The sequence below is a fragment of the Poromitra crassiceps genome (assembly GCF_964638095.1).
Source record: "Poromitra crassiceps genome assembly, chromosome: 6".
In the NCBI taxonomy this organism is placed as follows: domain Eukaryota; kingdom Metazoa; phylum Chordata; class Actinopteri; order Beryciformes; family Melamphaidae; genus Poromitra; species Poromitra crassiceps.
In genome coordinates, this window is record NC_139627.1 from 21,405,865 (window position 1) to 21,425,378 (window position 19,514).

The 19,514-nt window shown below is 43.1% G+C and overlaps 2 protein-coding genes across 2 annotated transcripts in view; one reads left to right on the forward strand and one right to left on the reverse strand.

Moving 5' to 3' along the window:
- Nucleotides 1–5,166: 5,166 nt before the first annotated feature.
- On the reverse strand, nucleotides 5,167–13,368 carry LOC310778064 (alpha-aspartyl dipeptidase; the record flags this gene model as incomplete). The annotated part of the gene is made up of 8 exons (XM_083638384.1): nucleotides 5,167–5,289; nucleotides 5,923–6,005; nucleotides 6,953–7,012; nucleotides 9,936–10,109; nucleotides 10,551–10,630; nucleotides 11,139–11,213; nucleotides 12,455–12,543; nucleotides 13,274–13,368. 8 exons carry the CDS (start codon nucleotides 13,366–13,368, stop codon nucleotides 5,223–5,225), a joined length of 723 nt encoding a protein of 240 aa, XP_083494510.1. The 3' UTR covers nucleotides 5,167–5,222.
- A 3,422-nt stretch (nucleotides 13,369–16,790) lies between these two features.
- Nucleotides 16,791–19,514, forward strand: part of tgfbr2l (transforming growth factor beta receptor-like) — a gene marked incomplete at its 5' end in the record, with an annotated part of 26,206 nt that continues 23,482 nt past the window's right edge. Inside the window, one exon of the mRNA XM_083638157.1 lies at nucleotides 16,791–16,830. Within this exon, the coding sequence (XP_083494283.1) occupies nucleotides 16,791–16,830 (40 nt within the window). The remainder of the gene's footprint in view (nucleotides 16,831–19,514) is intronic.

The following is a 19,514-nucleotide window of genomic DNA, read 5'->3' on the forward strand; positions in this document are numbered from 1 at the left end:
TTTTTGCACCAAATTATGGAGAGTAGTATCGGTATCGATAAAATCCAAATGATACCCATCCCTGTGTGTATGACTGATTTAATGAGACACAAATAAGACGGAAGTCTGTGAACTGGGAAATCCCAGTGCAAATGGAACGAGGCTAAAGCATATCCCCACCATTGACTGCGTTTACATGGACTTGAGTATCCCGGTTACTGTCGGGGTTTTGGAGTATCCCGTTTTTGTGTTTGCGCATGTAAACATCATATCCCGGTTTCAGAAAGCTGGATAAGCCCTTATCCCGGTTTTGAGAAAGCCGGTTATGCGAGGTGGAGTACTCCGAAATAACCCGGGATACTGCTGCATGTATACACCTTATCCTGCTTTCTGACCGCAGCAGACTACCTGCGCAGGCGCGGCTTCAGTTCAGTTCATCTCCAAAAGGCAGCAGACTTGCAGGCATTCCCCCCCCCCCCCCTCCATTTCATGACCAAACAACGCGAAACACACCGTGAACACCCTCCAACGCGAGGGGCTACCGTACACAACACAGCTTGCGCAAAATGACCCGTTTCAGAATTTCGTCAAGTAACATTAGAAAGTATAGAAGTGCCGCACGATTAGGCTACTTCCTCATCAGACCGCCGTCAGACTCCAGGCATTTTCCTCTCTAACCTCGCTGCTGTAGGTCCCGCACATACCTAATCGTTTTACCTGGAAATACTCACGCGCAAATGTCAGTGCAATTCGACTTAAAAGTCTCACTTCTGAAGCGATGAGGAAAGAGTTTTGCCGAGTTTTGTATTTCGGTGATGAAATAATTAAATGCTTGGCAGCTTAGATAGGAGAAAGCATCAAAATGCTGCCCTATTCAAGTCTGTAGTATACAGACTACAGGACGAAGGTGTGACTCAAATTAAAGCCAAAGCCGCGCGCTGCGTGCAAACAGGGACACTCCACCATGAAGACGGAATCCAAGGGAATCCCACGTCTTTGCCCAAAAAAGGTGAATGACGTCACGTCACACGCACCCAATATAAGCAAATAATAATAATAATGACCCCGGTTTGTATTGTAACGATCACAGGCGCCTGCGCAAATAGCATGCAGTGATCAGTAACCGGGATACTAGTACTTATCATGTATACAGGGATATGAGTAACCTGCTTTCTCTCTCTTCCATGTAAACACCGTATCCCGAATATGATCAAAACCAGGATAAGCCTCATAACCGGGATACTCAAGTCCATGTAAACGCAGTCAGTGATGGAGTTTAATGGTCACTGGCAGTGACATAAGGAGCATGAGAAATCCCCTCACCCGCCTTGGCAAATGGCACCCTGATTACTTGGTAAAGCTGGAAGAAGCTAAACTTATCTTCAAGTCATACTTTGCAAAAATCCTTCTTTGATAATGGCTCCTTAAGATCTGGAGAGGGTTATCAGAGTATTTGAGAATTAAGTCCTGGTTTGCTGCTAGTTTTCCTTCCTTGATACATGTCAATCACTGTTTGTTGTTGTTGTCTTTCAGTTGGTCCAGTTGGCATTTTGTATGCGCCACATCTCATAAATGTTATGCTGAAGCCCTAAATAATGAAAGCATAGTGAGCCTATCAGGCTTGAGAACGTCACAAGGTCATCAGCTGGCAAAAAACAAACTGACAAGTACCTGCCAGTTAAAGGATCAGTTCACCCAAAGATGAACATGCAGTCTTTATCTACTCACCCCCATGCTGATGGAAGGTCAGGTGACGTGTTTTAGTCCACAAAACATTTGTAGAGTTTTCCAGGGAAACACAGTTACAGAATTATTCTCTTCAACAATTGAAGTGGATGGTGACCAACTTTCAAACGTGAGTGAGCTTGCCCCCCTGGATGTCTCGACTGTTACCAAACTGTTTTTGAGGAAAGAGGGCAGGATAACGAAAGTAAGCTAGTTCTGCTTGTCAGCCTACCTTTATGAGCTTTAAACTATATTTAGCATTCAAATTTAACAATAATCTTTACACAGAATTAAAGCCAAGGCTTTATTTTGATGAAACCCCAAAACGGCAAAAATCTATTTTCTCATAAAATCACGTTTCTACACAAACACGCCAGCGCAACATCAGACTCATTTTGATGGAACGCATCACATTTTACAAACTCCTCATTAGACTTGTAAAAAGACTATTGGATATGTGGTGGTTGTCTAATTTTTGCATTTCACTGTTCGTTATTATTTTTAATACTGTATACATCCTTGTTTGTGGGTTTTAGCACTAAATGGGTGTTGGCCATGTTTAACATCGTTGAGGCAATATGAACTTCTTGGCCAGTGTTTTGGAGGATCACTATGGATTTTTATTTTAATGCATTCCATCGTGGGGATTGGGTTTGCCCTCCAGCCTGTCGTGTGCTAGTCATTTTGTACCCGCCTGAATCAGATAATCTGAAAGCCCTGAGTAGTCTGTCCTCCTCTGGCAATATGGCACTGTACAGTATACAGACTATTCAGGCACTTTCATTATTGCCAAAACTCAGTCACACAAAGACTGAGACTTTAGACTAGAATGAACTAGAACTAGATGAAGAAATGCACTGTAACTGAAAATACAGTATTTCAAAAGTACTCCTACCATGAATTCACTATGTTTGCTTTGAATTTCAAAGGTCTTTGTTTTTCTCTCTGTAATAGGAACAGGTGTTTCCCTACCTGGAATATTTGACATTATCATGTATGTGTCTGTTATGTACATTCATTCAAGATGTTCAAACTTATCTTTTTGATGTAATGTTTTTATGAGACTGTGCACTTAAACACATGCTTATTTATATGTACAAATGTTAATAGATTGGATTTGTAATGATAATGACTCCCCCCTTTCTATTTTTCTTAAAGAAAAAGTCAATTTTGTTTCAATAAACAAGTGATGAATCTGAGGATGTCTGCTGTCGATGGTCGTAATGTCACTGCATGACAATTTGCCTTGCTTCAACGTTTTCAGTTGCACACATTCACTTGCATAGGCTACATGGTCATTCTGCACTTTTGTTTTCTAATCCACTTCCCCCCATTTTCTCCCCAATTGTACATCTTTTCACCCGACGGCAAGGGGTTTCACCAGCAGTTCTTAGCACGTGGGAAGATATTCCCCACAGTTCCCCTCCCCCCCGAACAGGCGCCCCGACTGACCAGAGGAGGCGCTGTTGCAGCGAACAGGACTCATACCCCACCGGCTTCCCACCCGCAGACACGGCCAATTGTGCCTGTGTGGACACCATACCAAGCCGGAGTTAACGGGGGCTCGAACCTGCTGAACCAGATGATACAATGTAGAGGAGTTACATGCAGTGAGATGATACAATGGGAGAGGTAAACTGTCAGGGACCTCTACGCCCTCGCCAATAGACCCTTCTCACGGGGGCCATTTTGTGCCGAAAAGGCAGGGCAAACACAGGTGCAATCAGAACACTAATGAGGGTTTCCAAATTCCAATCATGGAAGTTGGAAACCCTCATTAGTGTTTTGCTTGCACCTATGTTTAACCTGCCTTTTCGGCACAAAATGGCCCCCGTGAGAAGGGTCTATAGGGCAGGCAAGGCCACACAGAAGCCCAGCTGCGGGCAAGGCCGAGCTGTGAATGCGAGCTGCAGGACGGAATCTAGCGCACGAGATGCCTAGTTTATTATATAAGCTACTATTCAAAACAGGAAACCCAGAGATATTACTCTTGGGGTTGATGCAGGCAAACCGCACATTTTTCAAAGGTAGAAGGGAGACACGCACATCCCAGCCTAGTAGGGCAGGTGCAGAACAGTGATAAATGCAAAGAAAATTGTAAAAAGTTTGCACACTGCAAAGGGCTCCAGTTAGGTTTTTTATTGCAACACCGTGGGTGCTAACGTTTCGGGCAGCACCCTGCCCAGTGTGCGAACTTTTTACAATTTTCTAAACCGCACATTTTTCTCATGGGGCATGGAGTCAGAATTTCTGAGGAGAAAGATATTGCCTCAGATATCAGATTAGAAGAAACTAAAAAAGTTGCACTAAGAAAAATCTAAATGTGTTAGGCAGCGCGCCGCTGAGCTTCCATGCAGGCTGAGGCCTTGGCAGTGTCAACTTGTCAAAATAAATCCTTGTCCCATTGGCTCATGTGAGCATGGGTGCCTGGCCAATCCCAGCACTTGACTGCTGTGTAGGCGGGCACAGGGCGTGGTTTTGCACATATGGCTTAAGGCGGAGTCACCAGCGTCGTTGAACGGCCGCCATCTTGCTACAGTATGCTTTCTGGTACGTTCTATGGTAGCTGTTGGAGGGTGAGTGACCTGCACAGACAAAAATACTCATAACTCGCTGAAATCTTGACGGATTTACAAACGGTTTGGTTTATTACAAGCATATTCCGTTCCCGAGATACGGCAAAAAAAAACAAAAAAACACTAAAAACACTATTTTTTGATGGGCTCCAAATTACACCAAAATTTAACCGAAGCATCTATGCCATGAGAGGGATTCAGGCACAAAGTTTCATGCAGTTTCATCCATTTTCCTAGGAGTTACAACAACGACAACAGATAATACTAACCCAACAACAGATGCTCATAACTCCTAGGAAAATGGATGAAACTGCATGAAACTAGGTGCGTGAATTCATCTCATGATGATGATGCTTCGGTTTAAGTTTGGTGTAATTTGGAGCCAAAAATAATAATAAAATGTTAGCGGTTTTTTAACCCATAGATATATATAAAGCTGAGCTCCCTGTAGCAAGATGGCCGCCATGCGACGACGTCGCTCTCCGTTGGCCGGCAGCGCGGGTAAGCTATCTAGCCTTTATATATATCTATGGTTTTGCACGCCTGTGAGACACCAACTAAAATGGCGACAATGGGTGGGTCTATTTGTGTGGAATGATTGAATTTATTGAAGTTGACACTCATAAAAATCAAACTCATGATGCTCTTACTAAGTTTTTATCCTATTAAAACCATATTGCATTGAAAAGTCCTAGACATTTAGTTTTCTTTAAGATAATAAATTGATACTGGGTAATGTTTACACTTGAGTTAATAATGACATGGACTTGACTTTTGTGCTCCATGAATCGGCAGCAACGTCTTCACAAAGACGGACCCACTTTGCTGTAAAATGTATTTATTTGTAGGCAGAAAAACATCTCAGCCTGTCGTCATGACAACAGAATCTCCCCCAACAGACAGGTAAGACAGTGGCCACACTTCCTGCTTCCCTCTGATTGGTCAGTGGCCACCTGTCAGCAGGAAGCTGAGGTCGCTGCTTGTCTCGTATTCCACAGTGGGCTTGCCCCTAAAACACACACACACACACACACACACACAGTCTTGGTCAAGTCTTGCCTGCTTGTGTTTAAACAGGGTTCCCACAGATCCTCGAAATCCTTGAAAGTGGGGAGGATGAAGGCCTTGAATGTTTTTGAAAATAGGCATTGGTCATTGAAAGTGCTTGAATGTATATATGTTGTGCAAGAATAGAAATGTGGGTTCTTTTGATTATTGTTTCTTTCTTTTTTACTTAACATTCATAACTAGGTTTAACAGCACAGTTGAGAAGTGTGTATTCAAGCCTCTCACCTATTAGTTCTCATGATTATTCTTAGTGTACCTAAAAGTATTTATCCTTGATCCATGTCTTGAACTATGCCGTGTTGAGTACTTGAATTTGAGGGAATTGGCCTGGAAAGCCCTTGAACAGTCCTTGAATTTGATGTTTAAAAGAAGGCATGGGAAACCCTTTCACTGAGTGTTTGTTTCTGCTTTTTTTTTTTTTTTTTGCATGAACAAAAACTATATGAAAGAAAAACGTAAGTAGGCTAATAATAAAATAATTATAAGAATTTAAGTGTGTGTGTTACCAGTTTTTACTTAATTTTACCTAATCTGAGAACTTGAATGCTTTCCAAAGTCAAAAGTAGCATGTTACCTGGTAAAGAGCCTGGCCTTGCCAGGTCCTAGCAGTGTAGCTGTCTTCCCGTCCACCAGCAGCAGGGATCCTTCTCTCAGACCCTGAACACACACACATGATCTGTATGATCGATAAATCATAACAAATCACACCTATAATCAGAGAGGGGGTTGGCGCGGCGCGCACAATAGCTGGCGAGGTGCAGCCGGCGACCTGTGTATGAGTCCGCGTAGCAGGCGAGGCCCGGCGCGCATCTGTGACCTCAAGGGGAAACCAACGAGGGACAATATTGTGACAAAAATTCTACAACGTTTCTCTGGAAATGCGGGCAACTGTCATGGCGCCGACTGTTGCCGGTGTCATGCTGAGTTTTGCACCCCCGCCGAGAATTGCACCCGCCCCATATTTTGGGGCTGTTTTAGCTTAAAAACAGGGATGCAAATCTCTGATCTCTGAGATTTGCACCCCCCTCCATAAAGCCAGGAGAGATCCCCAGGCCTCGAGGTCATCTGTACCTGGATTTTAAGCACCAAAGTCGGCTTCCATGAGCCAGAAGAGAGCCCCAAGCATGGAAGTCACCTCCACGCGGATCTAATGCATCAAAGTCGGTCTCCATGAGCCAGGACAGACCCCCCTGGCTTGGAGATCACGTCTACCCAGACAATTAACGCTGTATCATTTTTAAACAGTTACGTTTCCGTATAAATCATTACACTATGCTCCCGGAAGGTGGGGATGCAATTCTCGGCGGGGGTGCAAAACTCGGCATGACACCGGTATTTCCGCTCTGGAAAAGAAAAGAGTTGAACAAAGAGGGAGCAGACACACAGAGAACAGCGCTGCTGTCTATGTGCTGCCGTGGAACAATGAGGGATGGTAGAGAAATGAGTGATGAGGATGACGACGAAGAGGCACGGTAGGCTAGAAAGGGGCGCTTCTAGCCTATCGTGCCTTTCTAGTCAATAATAATCACATGCCAATCAAATTCTCAGCTTTGCAATCCTTCCAAGCTTCCCTAACCCCCCCACCTCCCCTCTCTCTTTCTCACCAGGACAGGGGGCGTGTCTGGTTCTTCATGGTACTGGGTGATCCTCTGCTCTCTGGTTTCCTGCAAAATAGCAAAACACAGAGGTACGGTCAAACCAGGGGCGGAGCGACCCTATCAGCCCAGAGGGGGCGAAGCTCTTAGGGGGGCCCCATCAAAAAAAAAAAAAAAAAAAAAATTTTTTTTTTTTTTTTTTTTTTGAAGGCCAGGCCAGGCCGCAGGGCCGGTTCCAGAACAAGATGACTAGGGGTGCATCCTAGATAGGAAGGGGTGCAGATGCCCGGCCGAAGGCCGGGCCCACTCGGGTGGCCGGCCAAAGGCCGGCCGGCCGAAAAATTTGACATGTTATTTTACTAAAAATAATGCATTTGACCATCATTTCAAGTAGAATGATACCACCCAAGCAAGAATATTTCAAGTGTTTCAAGTGCTTTACTGAAATATTTGGACCATATAATGATAATACAATTATCTCAACCTTAAAAGGTTACATATAGGTGCCAAAAAGCCATAAAATCACATCAAAGAACAAAGAAAAACAACAACTATAATTCAAGTTTAAACAGTAAGTGTGCAGCTGTAGCATTTATACATTTTTTTACTTTTCAACTGAGCATGCAGACAAATAAGGGTGCAATGCATGCTTTTGCACCCCCGTAGAACCGGGCCTGTCAGGCCGCGAAGGAAAATGTGCCTTTTTTGCATGTTTGAATCGGTTTTAGCCATATTTAGTGGAATATCTCATTTTAAACACACCAATGTTATTGTCTATTGATTGAATTCCTCTCAGACTCACACCACTAACTTTATTAAATAAAGTCATTTTAAGTCACAACTGTAAAATAGCTGATAGCCCCTATATCCGAAAACACAATTTGTCACTCACTGAGCCAAGTAATATTATGTCCAAGAAAGACTACAGTGAAGCCACTTTACAGACAAGCTTGTTCTGAAGAAGAAAAATAAAAACACAGGTTGCCAGCCAGGTGGCCTGGCCTGCAAAAAAAAAAAAAAAAAAATTTTTTTTTTTTTTTTTTTTTTTGATGGGCCCCCCTGACGAGTGGGCCCTGGGGCGACCGCCCCCTTGCCCCCCCTCTGGCTCCGCTACTGGGTCAAACCCTCAGTGTTTTTACATCACAAAACAACACTGAGGTACGGTCAAACCCTCAGTGTTTTTACAGCACAAAACAAAATAACAGCGAGGTACGGTCAAACCCTCAGTGTTTTTACAGCACAAAACAAAATAACAGTGAGGTACGGTCAAACCCTCAGTGTTTTTACAGCACAAAACAAAATAACACTGAGGTACGGTCAAACCCTCTGTGTCTTTACAGCACAAAACAAAATAACAGCGAGGTACGGTCAAACCCTCTGTGTCTTTACAGCACAAAACAAAATAACAGCGAGGTACGGTCAAACCCTCAGTGTTTACAGCACAAAACAAAATAACACTGAGGTACGGTCAAACCCTCTGTGTCTTTACAGCACAAAACAAAATAACACTGAGGTACGGTCAAACCCTCTGTGTCTTTACAGCACAAAACAAAATAACAGCGAGGTACGGTCAAACCCTCTGTGTCTTTACATCACAAAACAAAATAACAGCGAGGTACGGTCAAACCCTCTGTGTCTTTACATCACAAAACAAAATAACACTGAGGTACGGTCAAACCCTCTGTGTCTTTACAGCACAAAACAAAATAACAGCGAGGTACGGTCAAACCCTCTGTGTCTTTACAGCACAAAACAAAATAACACTGAGGTACGGTCAAACCCTCTGTGTCTTTACAGCACAAAACAAAATAACAGCGAGGTACGGTCAAACCCTCTGTGTCTTTACAGCACAAAACAAAATAACAGCGAGGTACGGTCAAACCCTCTGTGTCTTTACAGCACAAAACAAGCCCTTCTCAGTTCTCACTGCCAACTCCTCAAATACTGACGTTTTGTCCGGACCCCTTGGCTTAACTTTTTAGCGCACACATTTTGGCAAGTAAAACGGATTTAGGTCAGGGTTTAAGGTTATGGTAAGGTTTAGGGATACGGTTACACAAACAGAGGGGATTGTGGGAACCGTAGTGCTGCTGTCAGACACTGATGGAATATAAGTGCTGTTCTAGTTATTTTGTCCATTGAGTGTGGACTGTGTGTGTGTGTGTGTGTGTGTGTGTGTGTGTGTGTGTGTGTGTGTGTGTGTGTGTGTGTGTGTGTGTGTGTGTGTGTGTGTGTGTGTGTGTGTTAAGGTGACCAGACGTCCCCGATTTTCGGGGACAGTCCCCGTTGTTGGTGACCTGTCCCCGGCTGGAGCTGTCCCTGAAAATGTCCCCGATTTTCTACTGGTGACTGCGGCCGATATGACTCTAGCTCTAGCAGGCTCATTCTTAAATCTAGAGTGAAGATACTTACAGGGTATGACTAAGACCTACAGCATCCATTGGGACCAACAATGCCATGCTACCTTGTCGGGAAGGGGGCTAAATAATGAATTTTGAAAAACCGGCATATAAGGTCAATTTCAAAGGGGACCCTTGACCGTTCTCATCTCAAGATATCTGAATGAGAATGGATTCTATGAGTCAATGTTTTGATCCAGGCATCCAACAAGTGTTTACATGTTCTGCTGCAGCTCTTTCACTAGATCTTGAACAATGAAGAAGCAATTAGGACTCCACCGAAAATACTTTTTGAGATCTGAGGCTTTTCATAAAACATCCGGCGCTGTAGGTTCAGAAGGCCAGGCCAATGCTGCTGGGGAACACATTGACATTTTGTAAAGGGGCACAGTGAATGATGTGTGTGTGTGTGTGTGTGTGTGTGTGTGTGTGTGTGTGTGTGTGTGTGTGTGTGTGTGTGTGTGTGTGTGTGTGTGTGTGTGTGTGTGTGTGTGTGTGTGTGTGTGTGTGTGTGTGTGTGTGTGTGTGTGTGTGTGTGTGTGTGTGCGTGTGCGTGTGTGTGTGTGTGTGCATGCGTGCGTGTGCGGTCTCACCCCCATGTGCCTGCTGCCTGTGTCCGGGTCCAGGTAGTGAGGGTTGATGTTGAATGGGAGGAGGCCGATGGCAGAGAAGGATGGAGGACAGACGATGGGCATGTCGTTGGTGGTGCTGATGCTGACCGTGGAGACGTTGGTGCCCGCACTCGAACCCATGTAGGGCACTCCATCCTGAAAGGGGAAACCCCATACACATGAATGGCAAAAGTGAATATTTCCTAGGAATAAATGTCATTGTGGATATCTGCAATGTTACTTTTGATGAGGAAGAATTGAATGACAGATATCTGTGATACATATCCAGTCTAGCTGTGTGTGTGTGTGTGTGTGTGTGTGTGTGTGTGTGTGTGTGTGTGTGTGTGTGTGTGTGTGTGTGTGTGTGAATGTATAATGTTCGTGTAGGTATGTATACCGTATGTGTAGTTGTAATTTGGTTGCGTGTGTGTGTGTGTGTGTGTGTGTGTGTGTGTGTGTGTGTGTGTGTGTGTGTGTGTGTGTGTGTGTGTGTGTGTGTGTGTGTGTGTGTGTGTGTGTGTGTGTGTGTGTGTGTGTGTGTGTGTGTGTGTGTGTGTGTGTGTGTGTGTGTGTGTGTGTGTGTGTGTGTGTGTGTACCTCCAGCACTCTCCTTTTGATCTCTGTCAGCAGCTTGTTGTCATAGAGACACTTCAGCAGCCGGAAAGTGTTTCCTCCTCCTGGAGACACACACACACGCACGCACCCCCCCCCCCCCCCACACACACACACACACACACACATATTCGAGTCATACATAGATTACAGATAGAAAAAAGTATAAATTTGATAGTTTAAAGAAAACTAAGTATCTAGAACTTTTCAATGCAATATGGTTTCAATAGGATACAAACTTGGTAAGAGCATCATGAGTTTGATTTCTATCATCAGTTTCAACTTCAATAAATGCAATCATTCCATACAAATTCATAAAACAGAATTTACATTCATTTGCTGGAACAAATCTAATCACCCAAACACAATATCTCAAGTCAAGACTTTATAAACCTTTTCAAATCATCAAAGTACAAGTCAGGTCAAGTCTCAAGTCTTCTCTTCGTGCATCAAGTCCAGTCTCAAGTCAACAGTGGACCAAACGGCTTCACAGCTCCATCAACCAACAGGCGGCTGTGTCTCACCTATAAAGATGCCCTCTGCCTTCCTGACAGCAGGCTGGCTGTGTCTCACCTATGAAGATGCCCTCTGCCTTCCTGACAGCAGCGACGGGGTCTGCAGCCTCATGGACGCTGTCCAGCTCGTAACCTGCACCACACACACACACACACACACACACACACACACACACACACACACACACACACACACACACACACAACATGGAGTCGCTCAACATCTGAACGGCACTGAGATCAGAGGCTGTAATGTGAAGCGTAGTTAAAGTCTGATGTAGACAGGAGGTGTTTTTATTACTGGGCATGAGTCATGACATAGCATCTAAAGACTTACGCACATCCACTAGTTGGTGCTGAGCTCAACTGTACCAAACAGGAAAATAAACGAAAAAAAGGGCTCGCAACACAATTTTAGATAGCTCCCGTGGACAACACACCATAATGTCTCCCAACTCAGATACGTGGGCATCGAACATGTTACTGCCCCTAGACGCGGGGGAAACATGGACAATCTCCTCCTAAAGAGAGAATTATGGTGGATTGACTTTTTGGGCACCATGGCACCTATTGGACTCAATGAGGACTTTGATGTTAGGCCTTACTTGTGAGACCTCTGTGCTGCACATTCATATCCCAGTTGTTTTTGCCTTTTATTTCCTTTTGATACAAGACTGCATGGATGAATGTTCTCTGTGAGATACTTAGAGGGCCGAGCTGACTGATGGCGTTCAGTTCTAAAATATGTTCTAAAATATGGCTTCCACCGACATGTTTCGGCCAAACTGGCCTTTCTCAAGGTGATTTGGTTTGGCCGAAAAATGTCGGTGGAAGCCATATTTTATTAAAGGCTTTTTAAAATATTCTTGAAGAGTTGCCTTGGACTTCCTTTGTTCTTTCTACTGAATCTTCAACCCTATGGATCCAATGAGCACCTTCTGAGAAAGCCTACACTCGACAGAACACCGTAGCCCTCTTTCCCCATTTTCTTCTCTACATGTTCTAAAATATGTTCATACTCTATAGATATACTGCAGTGATTGCTGTGTAGAGCTATTGTATGTTGAGTTTTATTTGGAGAGCTGAATAGGTTCTGCCACCATTTTCCTTAGACTGTGATTTATGCTTTGTGAAAGTCCTCTGAAGATTGTACCTGGGTCTGCCTCCACACCACTAGGCGGAGACAAAGACCCATGAAAACGCTATTTAAGCACTTCCTTGTAAATGTATTTTTCACTTGACACTGACGAAGGCCCGAACCAGGCCCAAACTGTTTGTCCAAATAAATGTTGTCCACGGGAGCTATCTAAAATTGTGTTGCGAGCCCTTTTTTTCGTTCATGAGTCATGACATAACACACACACTCACACCTACCCAGAGTTTTGAACTTGTTCCTGGCTGTCTTGGTGTAGGCGTCTCTGTCATGGAGAGCGTAGGGAATAAACAACACCCGCTTCACATCTCTGAAACACACACACACACACACACAATATAACAGAATAGAAGCAGACAGTCACCAAGTTTGCCATAGTAAAGTTCATACAACAAGTCATTCAATTGAGGCTGGCTGTATACTTTTACCCAGCCCTCAAATTATCTGGCAATTATGTAATCTTGCTCATCGGCAGAAATGCAATCCTGGTAGTAAGCCTAGCGTTACATGACTTAGGACATTTAACAAATCAGTAGGAGCCACACTTATTCAGCACACATCCAATAAGACAAGCAGCACTTATTTCAACAAAAGCTCTACTTTTACAATTAAATTGTTTGCCTGTTCCTCACCATCTTCTTCCACTGAAATGCACCATGGTGGGAAGGAGCGAGCACTAGCTACCTCAAATATATATATATATATATATATATATATATATATATATATATATATATATATATATATATATATATATATATATATATACAGTATATATATATATGTATATATGCCAGCTGAATTTATCAGAAGATCCTATGATTTCATGGAATTACTTCAGTTGTGTTCTATGAAATATGTATGTTTGCCGATAGGCAAGAAAACATTAAATTGCAAATATATTGAATGAAGTTTGGCAGTGTGTTCTAGAAGAGAAAAGTGCATATGAGCTCAGGCTTTTGCACTGTATTCCACCGTCCTGTCCGTCCTCACCTATTAAGGTCAGTAGACTCCATTATTAGTGAATGAATTGAACTTACTTTCCAAAGAAGTCTTGGATGTGCTGCTGGCAGTGGTCCAGGTACCCGCTGCCATGCAGAGTGGAGTTAGAGACCAGCAGGAGTCTTCTCTTCATCTCTGGACAGAGAGGAACGACAGAGGAGGACAAGAAAAACGGTAAACTCAAACAGATTAACTTCTGCATTCATTAGACAAGCAGAAGAAGTCCAGAGGTCAAAGTTAGATCAGATATGACAGATTAGGAAATCTTTCCATCAATAAACCAGTTTAAAGCCTAACTATAACTTGCCTGTTGCAATCGCTCTTGTTAACACCGCCGTTTTGCCACAGTAGTAAACACACAGCTGTCATTCTATTCAGCTTTATTCCATTAGTAGATCCATGTTCATGTTTCCAGGCTGAGCTACAGTTTTTGTTAGTTTTAGTGAAACTTCTCACACAGTGTTTGGTTCCGCTTTGTGTCTTCAACTGATCGGTCACCTGACTACAGGCTGAGCTGTGACGCATGTGGCCGCTAGGGGGCAGCAGAGCTGGGTTTTATTTATTTATTTCCCTTCTTATATATCTGTACTGAGGTTTGCTCTGTGTCTTAATTTTCTCATATATGCACACTTTATTGTATTAATTTAATTCAATTGTGTTTATTACTATCCTTATCTGTTTCTTTCTTTCATATTTTGTAATAGGCTATTTGCTTTCCACCACACATCACGGAGTAGCCAACACCCACCAAAAATTGGGTGACATACTCGCCCTTTTGTTGCTCTCTCATGTCTCTTTCGTTGTTATTTTTTGAACACTCAAAGCTAACAGCACAATAACAAAAAATAAATTCACCTGTATCTCAATACAGGCTCCAAAATTAACTTTTTTTTGTCCACCAGCCAAATGGCTAGTATGTTCCAATTTTACCAGCCACTCAATAGACCATTGTTTTGTGACTGGTGAGTGAAGCAAATCTACCAACCACTTGCATTACCAGCATTTGGCTGGTGGCTGGTGCTAATTTTGGACCCTGTCTCAATAATACAGGATTTACAGCGACACTCAATTAAAGCCAAAAGCACAATAACCCTCTAATTGTCCATATACTTAATGGAACATTTTGTAAAAAATAATAATAAAGGTTTGGGGCCCGAAGGGATCATTTTGTCCCAGGCCCGGGCAAGATACGCGGTAGCCCTGTGAAGAGGCTCTGGGTTATTGCCACCCTGAGCTCTTGGGCCCCTTGGCCCGGTACACCCATTCAGTAATGCATCTCTGCTGTCATGTTTTTCTTTTCTTTCTTTCCATTTTTGGAAACCAGATTTGTGTCCTGAAACAAACCAGCTGATCAGTCGTGTGATGGTGCGTTCGGCTGCCAGGGGGCACCAGAGCTCTGTAGTAAAGTAGTTATGCTGCTGAATTTTTTTGTTAGTTTTTGTTTGTCTTAATTTTCTCATGCATTATGTATTTATGTATTTATTTATTTATTTATTTTGTTTTATCATGATCCTTTACCTTTTATTTCATTCTTTCCTTCTTTCTTTCTTTCTTTCTTTCTTTCTTTCTTTCTTTTACTTTCAAATGAAGCAGCGTGAGACAGCTTGTTCAGGGGCGGACTGGGATCATAATTCAGGCCGGGCATTAGATACCAAGCAGGCCAGGCCGATACGGGCCGACGCGCGTGCCGGCGTCCGAAAAATTTGGGCCGTTTAAAGCTCAATTTGGGCCGTTTGAAGCCAGATTTGGGCCGTTTGAAGCCCGATTTGGGCCGTTTGAAGCCCAATTTGGGCCAAGTCCAATTTTGCAATGAGATGCACCCACTTTAACCCTGAATAAAGTAATAAAACCACTAGTAAACCAGTAGGCGGCGCCTGGCCTGCTGTTCAGTGAGTGGCCTGACTGCGGGCACAATTTCTTTTTCTTTTCTTTTTTTGCAGGCCAGGCCAGGCCACCGGGCATTTGCCCGACGTGCCCGATTATGCAGTCCGCGCCTGATCTTGTCGATTCTTTTGTTTTTTGGTAGGTAGCTGAATGCGCGATTCAATTCCAGCGTGGCATCATGGCGGCTTTGTTTACACCTGATGACCTACTGACATACTTCCTTGTAGTGCAGGTTAATTAACTTATGAATGAACTCTTAGCTTGCTTATTAGCCACACGTAGTTCATGATAATGGGGTGCGAATTTAATAATAATAATAAAAAAATAATAAAAAATTAAAAAATTAAATATTCCAAAACATCTCGCGGGCCGGATGAAACCTGCCCGCGGGCCGGATCCGGCCCGCGGGCCGTATCTCTGACATCCCTGGTCTAGAACTCTTAGGTCAACAGGGTCCAGCTTATTAACTGTCTCTAGGATCAAATCAAATCATGGGAAGGCTGCATTTATCCACTATGCTTCTGCTAGCTGGAACAAATTGCCTGAAGACCTCAGATCTGCCCCAACCTTACTTACTTTTAAAAATAGACTAAAGACTTTTATGTTTACCGTTGCTTTTAACTGCTGACAGCTGTTTCTCAATCACTATTATACAATTGGTTTTAAAACATAGATGACTGTAATTACTGCTAAAGGCTGCAGATCGGGGGGATGGTTCTGTAATACGGATATACTCACAAGAGGGTGAGGTGATGCGTCAGGAGGGACACACGCGTAAGGGGAGCTTACTAGAGCCGTACTCGTTTTAAGCAAGGTTTAGAGAAAAAAAATGGCCTGTTTGTCGACGGGCAACAGATGACGCAAGGTACAAGCGGGGGTATGCTTGGCGTCCAAACTGCAGTATAGAGGAAAAGAGGACACCGTACGGCGTACCCAGACCTGAGTTTTATGTGTGTGTAGTCATGTTTATAGTCATGATGTCGGGGGACTCAATATAGATAAATTGATTTGTTCTATTATGCAAACCAAATTAGTCCTCTATAAGTTTTTAGCTCTTTTTGCAACTGCTGCGCCTGTTGCCTAATGCACATTTTATACTCTTTTTTTTTTGTTTTGTTGTGATGCTTTTAAATGTCCATTTTATTCTCTTCTTTTATTCTTTTATTTTCCTGTCATCCATTTTATGTGAAGCACTTTGAATTGCCTCTGTGTATGAAATGTGCTATACAAATAAACTTGACTTGACTTGACTATTTATTTATTTATTTATTTATTTATTAACTTTTTAAATTAATGACTTGACTGTTTTTGTATGTAACCTATTTAATGAGTTGTGTATTGTCTAACTATAATCATAACACATACAGTAATGTTAATAGAAGTCACAGAGATAAGAGAGTAAAGCAAAGTCACCAATCAGCTTGGTCCTGTTGTGCAGCAGCTGTGGGTGGAGCCAAGTCACATCTGGATGAAAAACATCTGGAGCTGCTTCTCGCTCTAGCTCTCTCTCTCTCTCTCTCTCTCTCTCTCTCTCTCTCTCTCTCTCTCTCTCTCTCTCTCTGTGTCTCTCTCTGTGTGTCTCTCTCTGTCTCTCTCCATAAATGAACGTCTCTCTGCTGACACCGGGGCCGAACACCGAGCTCTCTCTGTGGGGTCTGCTTGCCTCAGATCATGGCTCCTCGGCGGTGGATCTTGCTCCTGCTGGCTGTCTGTGAGTCTCTCTCTCTGCTTTCCCCCCGGCTTGTTTTCCATGGCTGCTGGCCTGGGACAGGGCGTCTGGTTTGGGCTGGAGAGGGGGGACGTGTGGGGGTGGGGATGGAGGTGCTGTGCTTTATTTTGCTATGAAACTTCTGCTTTGGTCGATATTTGTCAGTGGAAACACTTGATAGATTTTAGGGTGAAAATATCAAAATAGTTGGTGGGGAAAAGTGAGATTCGAGGGCTTTATGACTGCACAGATGTCACTCTCTTTCTTTTTTGTCTTTCTTGCCTGCTGTTACTCCCACATTTCCCCTTCAAATTCAGATCTTATCATCTCAGACTGTTGTAACACTGACAGGCCTGGTTGTCTCCTCCAGGCTTTAGATGAGTGTGAAGACACAGCTTGCCGTGTTTGTTGTCTGAAGGTTTCGGGTGCAGTTAACTGAACCCTCACATCACTGTGAGTTACGCCAGCTGCAATAAGTGGAATAACTGGATGTGTTTGTTCTAGTCTTTTGGCACTGGAATATGATAAGCCTCCAGTTATTTAAATCAGATATTCCAGAGGTTAATAAAAAAAATCAGCTTGTGCTCAAATCAGCATATCTGAAAAACAGGGGCATTAAAACATAGCCTATTATTAGTCTTATTATTATTAGCCTACAAAATCTTGGAAAGTTTTCTACCGCACACTGAAAGGCTTCAGACCGGCTTCCTAGTTTTCTACTCATTAAAGTGGAGATTTGGTCGCATTAAAGTTTATTCCACATCAGATTTGTGTTTACGCTGGACTGTCACTCTGTAAAATTGCTCCGTAATTGTGTTTTCCCCTCATGATCTATTTGGAGGAATTCATTCCAAGCTGAGGAGCCCACACTCTCAGAAAAACAAGGCACAAGAAGGGCACAGATGCTTGTTCCTGGACCTGAACTCTATCAGGGCTTGAATACTGCACTTTTAGGAAAAGTCCATATTTGTATATCTGTATGTAGCCTACTTTACCACTAGAGGCAAGAATGTACTTTAAAGCTTTGTACTAAAATGCACACATGGGAAAGGGACAGGTTTGTTTCTTTACCTTGTATGCGTCAAACTGTCAGCTGAAGTGAATGGGTGCCGGTTTTTTTAAATGCAGAGTTGGATGGACGTGGATGTGAACATACAAACTTCAGCGGCGTTTTGATGGATATAAAGACAGCGTTTTCATTTTGGGATGAACTAATCCTTTAATGATCACTAGTGACTAGTGTATTGAAATGGACCTTCACTGCACCCTTACTTCTGCCTTCTTACTAATTTCAGAGAACATCAGTCATATTATTATCATTATGCTTACTCTCATCGTGATGGCCCACTGGCAGATGCAGACATAAACAATTATTTTCAAAATGCACACAGACCAATTTGACTTTCACATACAGATTGTACGTATTTTTTAAAGTGGACACCCGTGTTATTTGTATGCCATGGGGTGAGACCGGGTTGATATAGAGTAGAACTGAGCAGAACTGAGTATGTGTCCGTGTTCACGGACTGGTGTTACTGGTTCAATTTCCTGTCTGAGATTTTCCCACCTGGACGCACTTCTCTGCGCTTTAGCCTCGAGGTTGGAGAAATGGATTGTGAACGGAGGATCACAGGTTCAAATGTGTAGTTTTACTGGTTTGCTCTCAGTCTGAATGTGTGCATGTGACGCAGGAGCTGAAATAGAGAAAGTGGGCATGGAGTATTATAGCAAAACCCTTCCTGGATAAGTAACAGTTTATAAAAAGCTGTTTTCAAAGCTTTGTGGAGTCGGGATTCCAGTTACCACCATTGTGCATTTGTGCTCGTAAAGCAGTGATTTGATCAAGTACTATGTCATTTGGCAACAAAACAAAAACAAAAACATCAGTTTATTCCACATTGGAACTTGGTACTGTTACAAGGCAAAAATGCTCCATAACTCTATACTACTAGCCTAGGCTACGCCATAACTTTCCCTCATGTACAAAACATGAGAGGATCAGAGTTGTACCACAAATTTCACTCTTTTCCTTTATTTGTGCATTCAACGACAGTGTTTCCTTTGCCTTCATTTAGTTGCATGTGGTTACCTCTGGCTGGAAAACTGCCACCACAACCACAAAAATGTACGGTAAATACAATGAAAATCCATCATTGGTCCTTGTTGCTCAGCTTGCCCCTGAAAAAACATGGCACTTGGAAATTTGGGCGTTGCTGTTGTGTCTCAAATCTGCTCCCAGTTTTGTCGCCATGATGGAGGAACACTACTGTAGAACTGTGTGTTAGTTAAAGGGAAAATGTGCCACTTTTCAGCCAGCTTTGTTACATGTTCATTACAAAATCAAACTATGGCTCAAACATTGGTGGTCACAAGGGTCAATGCGGCCAAGTGACATCACACAACAGACAGACACGTCCCTTTGTGAGGGTCCAATGCAGCGAGTTTTGAGTCGTGCTAACTACGCGGCCGCGGATGTGCAGACAAAATGGAGGATTTTCAAAATAACAGACTTTCAAAGTAATGGTCCCTCCGCGAGTAGAAGCCTGCATGGAGTATAAATGCTCCAAATGTTTTCTCGTTAGGATTCCCAGAGACACAGAGAACATTGAAAACAACTGTTGTTGACACTATAGAGATAAGGTTCAAAAGCAGCAAATAGTTTCTTTAATGAAGTGTAAATTGGTGTA